General features: G+C 36.8%; 1 protein-coding gene across 2 annotated transcripts in view; it reads right to left on the reverse strand.

The window, feature by feature from the left end:
* The window catches only part of LOC132168006 (uncharacterized), a 17,284-nt gene extending 9,321 nt beyond the window's left edge, over nt 1–7,963 (reverse strand). For both annotated transcript variants that reach the window (XM_059579066.1, XM_059579067.1), the window contains exon 1: nt 7,840–7,963. In XM_059579066.1, the coding sequence (XP_059435049.1) occupies nt 7,840–7,948 (109 nt within the window). In that variant the 5' untranslated portion in view covers nt 7,949–7,963. The remainder of the gene's footprint in view (nt 1–7,839) is intronic.
* Nucleotides 7,964–8,288: the final 325 nt, after the last annotated feature.

Here is an 8,288-nt window from a genome sequence, read left to right on the forward strand (position 1 = left end):
AATGAAAGAAAGAAAACATGTAAAATATAAATAATAATTAGAATTATAGAATCATCTTTAAAAGAATATTGAAAAATTATAAAGGTAAAGAGTTCACTAGCTGCCTGTTCAAAATGGGCATGGTACAAGTAGGGGGTGTCCCTCTCCAGAAGGAACACTCGGGCCGTTGTGTAACACATGGGTCCCACATTATGTTTCTCTTCGAGAAGGAACACTCGGGCCGTTGTGTTTACTCAGAAAAAAAAAAAAAAAAAAAAACATATTATTTCTTCTCAAAATTAACTCTAATATTTTTATTTTTAAATTATATCAATTATTTTTTATTACTATTTAAATAAAAAAATTACTGCAAAATTAATTTTTTTATACAAAATATTTTTACTTTTTTTCTCATATCAATCAAATCTATTATAATTTCAATTCACTTCAATTTTTAAGTCTAGAGTACTGATATCCTCACCCGTGGTGACCGCCCAAACACAATAAAATATATATAAAAAAAAATTCTAAATTTATTTCAAAATCGAAACAAACGGGTTGACTAATGGGTTGAACTGTACTTGTGTGGGGTGGGTTCACTCTCAAGTCTTATCAGTTGCTCAAGCAACCCTTTCCAACCAACAACGAACTAAAAATAGAATCGAAACATTAATATTAACATAAATAAAGATAAAATTAGGCAATAATAAGTAAGACGACTAAAATTAAAGGCCATCTTAAAGCTTTCCCAACCGTATCTGCATGTTTTTGTCATAAATCTTGGGTACTTTTTCCAATTACAACAAATACTCTATTTTCAACTTTAAAATAAATGTTAAAGTTTTCAAATTTTTATAGAAGACTTGTTCAAAATTATCTTTAAAAGAATATTGAACAATTATAAACGTGTTCACCAACTAACTTGTTCAAAATGGGCCAAATGGCGGTGGAGGTTGCTTGCCATTACCATTTAATTTAGTTCAGTGTCCGTACTATATATTCAGGGGCCACTATAGGCTAACGAATTACACAGAAGGAAAGCCACCAATGTCAGCTGCAAGAAACGGTGGAGTGGGAAAGCTTGTAAATGGAAACCCCAGAGGTTGCAGATTCAGAGTGCCCGCGGCAAAAACATGGGTTCTCAAGAGAAAGAAAAGGTTGTTTGTTGTCTCTACACTACATCTCTCTTACTACTTTCTTACTCTCTATCTCTCTCTCTCTCTCTCTCTCTGTCTAAAAGTGGTTTTTGATGTGTTCTTGGTGATTGCGCATGATGCAGTGATTGGATATCAAGCTATATCCCCTTCCTATTCTTGATTGGATCGGTGATTGGTCTACTCCAAGTGAGGGATCTGTTTCAGACTCACCCTGCAAACATGTGGACCTCCTTAGCGGCCCTGATCATCTTTTGCTTCTCACACGCAGCGAAGACGAAGATTAATCGTGCTGATTGGGCTCAACTCATTGACGCTGTTCGTGTCCTTTCAGCTGCACTTGTGGTCGCCCCACTCTTCTCAGTGCTTCTGCCGGATCGCCTTTGCTACTTACCTTTACTGATGTGGCTTCTTCTGGCTTTTATCGTTGTGTACCTAGCCGGAGTTATCAAGGCATTTCACTCACTGCTTAACATTTCAAAAAGAGTGGGACAACGTATCACAGGGAAGCCAGAAGTTTTGCCTCGGTAAATATTGGAGTTTCGTTGAATATTTTTGTTTCAGGTACAAATATACTTTTTAACTTTCTAATTATTACTTATTTTGTTCACCCAAGCCTTAAAAAAATATATATATAAAAAAAAAAAAAACCAAATAAAAAACGCGTGGGCTTTAATTTTAGGTTTCTCTTCATTTTTTTCACCCGACCTGACCCGACCACTCCTTGTGGGTTTTGTAGTTATTTTCGCGGGTTCGGGTTGGAAATCTTTAACCAGTGCGGGGCGGGGCGGGTTTTGGGTTTACCAATTTTTCCTATGCGGGTACCCGACCCGACCCTCTCCTACCCGCACTTAACCTAAAACACCAAAAACCCTAGAGATCCAGCACTCCACACAGCCGCCAGCCTCCCTCTCGATCTCTCATCTCACTCTCTGACTCTCTGAGTTTCTCACGATCTTCGCCTCTCTACTCTCGCCTCTCGATCTTTCATCTGTCATCTCACTCTCCACTCTCATACCTCTCACTGTCGCCGACTCGCCTCTCCTCTCGCCTCAGTCCTCACGGCTCATTGTCTCCGCTCCTCTCTCTGTCGCCTCTCCTTTGATTTTCTTGTTTGGGTTTTATTTTGGTTAGTAATTTTTGTTAAGATTCTCGTTAGTTGTTAATAATTTATGGTTGTTGGGTTCGATTTTTTTCCCACCCGACCCGACCCGCACAGCAAACCCGCACCACAATACCCGAACCACGCGGGTCTTGGTCATCGGGCTTGGGTGACGGGTTGGAAAATTCAAAACCCGCAAGGTGCGGGGCGGGTGGGAAAAAACCCCGATACCCGCACCGCCCCGACCCGATACTCGCCCCGACTCGTGCCAACCCAAATTCCCCGCCACCTCCCACCCACCAGCACAACCGGCCACCACCAATTTTCGCCGCCCACCACGAAGGCCGAACGCCAACCATCCAGCTAATCTCTCTCAACCTCACGCGGTTTGGTCGCCTCCGCCCACCGAACAACAGCCACACCATCCGCCTCCGCCCACCCACTGTGGCACCAGGTAGATCCGTGAAATGACCGAGCACATAGCATCTTTGAAAATGGGTAAGAATGTTTGGGTGTATTTTGTTTTTCATTGGGTAATTAATTAACCCATTATGGGTTTGGTCCTAATTTTGTGATTTCTTTACCATTTTGATGGAATTTGGATGACTGATTTTCGGATGGAAGGTTGATTTTTGTTTAGTCCAAATTCCCTCGGTCGACGTGTTGAATTTTTTTTTTGGGAATTTGTCTGTTTAAGCCGAATGGAGGGAGAAGCTTTCTTCGGTTATTATTGTTGGTACTTGTTGAATTTTGATATAACATTTATTCGTAACACGTGTTTAGCTACAAGCTACTCATTTTTCTGTAGACTATAGGAACTGTTTTGGTTTTGGTTTTATTTGCACAAGACCAATCTGCTTCTCTTCTCCATAGGTATTTCTTGTATGCATATAAGATGTGTATTTGGTTGCTTTGGTCATTATTGCTGTTTTTTTGGTGAGTTTTCTGGTTCTGTTTGATTATCAAGAAATTGACAAATCTAGGCAGTGAAGAAATTAGTTATGAATATTTTATAAAATCCTTTGTAATGAAGAGATTAGGATCAAGATTTATAGAAACCATGTTGCTGGATGATATGTTAATTTAACCAGATATAGAGCAAACAAGTGGGAAAGAAAAGGAAATTTGGAAGCATTTTGATCCAAAATTTTCCAAATGATGGAGGGAGCATTAGAGAGAGAATGGAATTTGGGTTTTTGTGGAACAATTCATTGTGATATATGCTGTTCTGGGCGTTGAATTACCAAGATGGAAAATTAAAGGTTTGCATTGGATTTTGTTTGTGATAAATAAAAATTGCTTTGTGCTGTGATTTAGGCCTCTGCCTCTCCTTCCTAACTTGAAAATTTCTAACGAGTTTGTTGCGATTGCTACTAAATATGTTTTTATTTTTTGGTTTCAGTTTTATTTTAAGAACAGAAAACCAAAACAACTATATATGTTTTGATTTTTTGGTTCACAAATGAAGACTGAAACTACAATGAAAAATTAATTTCAAATTATGTAAGTGATTTATTTAACTTACCTAGCTCCAAGTTCTTATGGTCAGCCACACGTAGTAACTTTGATCGTCTCAATCAAAAGAATGATAAACATTGTTGATATAATGTTTAACCCATCTCCCTCCCCTGTTACCCCTTCTTGTAGGCGAGATGGGTATCCACAAACCCCATCTTTTTCAGAGAGAATTGAGAAATAGATATGGGTGAGGATGAGTGAGGCCAAGAGTGGATAGATTACGGTTTGTGGGTATGCATTTTCTAGGTATGTGATAGATTTGAAGACTTGGTCACTTAGATAGATATGTTATTGATTACCGATTGTGGGTACGCAATTTCTGGGTATGTGATAGATTACCAATTGTGGGCATGCAATTTCTGGGCATGTTTTCGTCAATTTGCATTGGTCTGTTTTGTCATCTATTAGCAGACATTCTATATAGTTTATTGGGCGTGTTGGCTTGAACACGAAGTGATCATGAAAGCAACCAAAATGACCGCCTCCAAGTATAAAACATAAAAATATTTCCCTAATTGACCGAATTAAATAGAGACTGCTATACATCTTATTTTGCTTATATACAATTGTCTATTTCTCTTCTTCTGCTCTGTTTTGTCATCTATACGATAGATATATGCATTTGGTATGTTGCTTATATATTTGTAGGATTCTCAGAGTTGCAATTTTTCACATTTTGGAGTGTATATATTTGAATGCTTGTTTATATGTTTGTATGATTCTCACAGTTGTAATACCAACTCTACTTGTTGGTATGTTGTTTATATATCTGTAAGATTCTCACAGTTGCAATGTTTCTATGTTTCTATGTTGCTTTTGACAGAAAGTGAATTATTTTTTTTTTTTTTTTACTTATCAAAAAAAAAATTTGTGTATTTTTAGCTGGTCAAAATAGTGAGATAGTTGGATTTGTCTCTTGCTGCAATTCACCAAATGCATTAGGGCTCGTAATTTTATGTTAAAAGCTGAGATTGCTCATGGCAAAAAAAAAAAAAATTGTCAAGGACTTTTGAATCTGTAGTCTTTGAATTACTGGATTGCATTATAGTTTTCAATGTTTTATCATGAAATATGTTCAATAAAAATTAATAGAACATGGCGATTAATTTACCTTTCCAAAGAGATGCCAAGAGAACAAGGTTGATGTGCTACTATTATTTTATTTTATTTTTTTCAGGTTGTAGGGCTTTACTCAGTGCCATGGAAAAAGTACATAGAGCGCATAAAGAATAAAGAAGAGAAAGAAGAGAAAATACCGGATGTTCAAATAAAATAAGTTATTGTTCATTAAGATACGTGACATGTACATTTTTTTTTTTTTTTGATACTGGATGCTATAAAGTGTGCTCGACTTGTTCAAATAAAATATGTCATTGTTCATTAAGATACATGACATGTACATTTTTTTTTTTTTATAACGTAAGAGAACTTTACTCAAATTAATTGCTCGTCGCAAACGCATACTGTACAACAATCCTCACCATTGATCAAACTCCTACGGGTAACTGACCCCATCTGTCAGAATCAGTTATCAAGTAATTCAGGAGCTTTCACCCCTGACGGGCTAAGCAGTTTATCCTCATGTACGTGATATGTACATATTATAGGATAAATTCACAATTACCTATAACATGACATCATAGTAGAGATTTTGAATATAAACCATGTCTCTCTAGTTTATCTCTTATTCCAATTAAATATTTCATGTACTAAACCTAACTTATTGAGAGAATTTAACCCTACACGTGAGTGTTAAAATATTGATTAAATGATTAAATTTACAATTTCCATCAATTCAAGCTATTAAAATACGCTACAATTTAATGTATTTCATTTCAACCAAGTATCATTTTGAATTGACAACACATTATTTATCAAAATAACGAATTTATGATGTGCATCGCTATGATATTGCTAGGGTAAGTCAGGAACATAACTATTTTTTCACAATTGGATATAAGTTTACAACTAAATCTAAATATCAGCTTAGATTATTGAAACTAGGAATGTTTTGTACATTTCTGTGTGAAACTAATCAAACGGAGAATGGTGGGTGTCAACTCAAAATAACCCTCTCACCACAAAGCAAATTAGTTCCCATGAAAAAAATCAGGGTACAAGTTGAAAGAAATGTTGAGAGACATGGATTTCCACCATTAGCTGAGACCCTCAACTGCGCCAGCTGTTTTGCTTCTTGGCTTCAAAGGAGGCTCCATCGTTAAGCATGTCATGGGCATCAGTTTCCATTCCAAGCTTAGAGAGGGCAAGAGCTTGCATGTAGAAGGCAGTGGACCACTCGGGCAAGCACACCTGAGCTTGCATGGCATCTCTCAGGGCAAGTTCTGGTTCACCAATCATCAAGTACGAGAGGGCTCGCCTCACAACGACGGTACCCGATGGAACCAACATCATTGATACTAACTGCATATACAAATGATTACATTCTCAGATATGCAATTATGAGATTAGTAGTTGTTGACCAAAGAAGGACCAGAATTTCAGAATCCGAACAAGATACCAAACTTGAAAAGTAAGCTTTAGCAGAGAAAGCAACAACAGAAAACATGCAATTTCTTCTTTAGGATAATGAGATGGAAGATCTCTGCACTCCTCCATTCCTAAACCACTAAGAAGTTCCCTCCAAAAATTTACTAGCACCCAATGACTACTTCAGCATTTATTGCAAATATACAAAGCCTTTGTCCCTTTTTTTAAGATTAAGTTATACCAGTTCACCGTTCAGCTTTAACCGAAACTTTCTGACAAGATATCCTTCAGCATATGATTTCTCACTACCTTCACTTGCACACATATTTTTCTTTCTTTTTATTATTTTTATTTTTTTCAATAAAATTTTTCTTTAATCTTCCTTAGTTAAACTGTCATTTCTAAATAAGTACCATACACCTTCATTTTATTTTTATTTTCTTTCAGATTGGTAAGCAACTCATACTCCATGGAACGGGTTCATGTCCAATGACCGCATCCACCCTATTAAATCTTGTAGGGTATGAGACACCATAAACCATGGGACCAAGCCAATCCAAAAATTAACACAAATATGAGGCTACATCCCTCACAGGTTTGTAGTGCCTCCACTTCTAGTCCTACAAAATTAAGTAACTGTTTATCTTCAAAAAGAAGCATAAGATATATTCTCCATTCTCCATTAACACTCCTCAAACTCCCATATGATAGCCAAAACCAACACAAATATGAGGCTCAATGCCTCATAGGATTAGCAGTCCCTCCACATCTAGTCCAACAAAATTAACCGCTTAGCTTCAAAGAGAAGCATAAGATAATTTTCCCACATGATCACCAAAACCACCCCTGGTCTACCATTTTATCCAAGATCTGTGCCCAAACCCTGGTTAACGCATATATGCCCCTGGTCCACCATTTCATCTCTACCGCAGCCAGTGCCCAGCACAGGCCAAAACCCCCTAAGGGAAATATCAAAAAAATTGATTGGTTTCTCGAAGTGCTCTCAAGAGTCTACAACTTCTCCAAAATCAAAGAGTCTTCCCCTCTCTTTTCTATCTACTTCGCATCAATTGTATCAAAAATCTGTTCTTGTTCCAACTTAAAAAAAAAAAAATCCCTGCAAATTTTCAGGCCTCAGTGTATGATATATCTCAAGATTCAAACTAAACGAGACAATTAAGCACAAAGCTTGAATTCTTAGGAACATAACGCGTTCGAATTTATTCAAAAACAAAAACCCAGAAGAAAAAGATCACAGCTTCGTGCATATTTGCGAATAAAAACAAACGCCCACTAATGAAACAATCATCAGGAACAATTCTTCACCAACGCATGTTCAAGCTTCACGAACTATCACATAGAAAGACGATACAAAAAACAAAAATATATTAAAAAAAAAAAAAAAAAAAACAAAAACCCAGAAGTAAAATATCATAGCTTCGTGCCTATTCTCGAATAAAACCAAATTCCCACTTATGAAACAATCATTATGATTAGTAATTCATCCCAAACCCAAGTTCAAGTTTCACGAATTATCACACAGAAATCCTCAGAAAACAATACCAAAAAAAAAAAAAAAGACAAGAAATTCCAGATTACCCAGAAAGATGATTGTGAGAGCGAGCAAATCTAAGTCAACAACCAACAGTGGTCCCCGAAATCGAGGCTTTGGCTCTCCCACTGTTCGAGCCTCTCCGATTTCTTCCATTCTTCGGCTCTTGAATTTTTTTATTGGTTGGTTTTCTTAGAAAGTGAGCGAGAGAGTTTTCAAAATATTTAAAAGTCGGCATGGCAGGTGCGGCCCACGTGACATCGTGGTGTCGGGACAACGCGTGCAATACACGACACTACAAGGAAAATCGCATGACGATTGTTCTTTTATAATCCAATCTCCGGATTTAGATTTTTTTAGAATATTATACCATAGAGAATTCCTTAAATTTGAACCGTTGATTTCAATTTAAATGGTTGAGATTTTGCTAGATCAACATTATTCATTTTTAAACTATGGTAAATACTGAGCTAATAATTAATGTTAGGATTATATT

The sequence above is a fragment of the Corylus avellana genome, chromosome ca1, assembly GCF_901000735.1.
Source record: "Corylus avellana chromosome ca1, CavTom2PMs-1.0".
Classification (NCBI taxonomy): domain Eukaryota; kingdom Viridiplantae; phylum Streptophyta; class Magnoliopsida; order Fagales; family Betulaceae; genus Corylus; species Corylus avellana.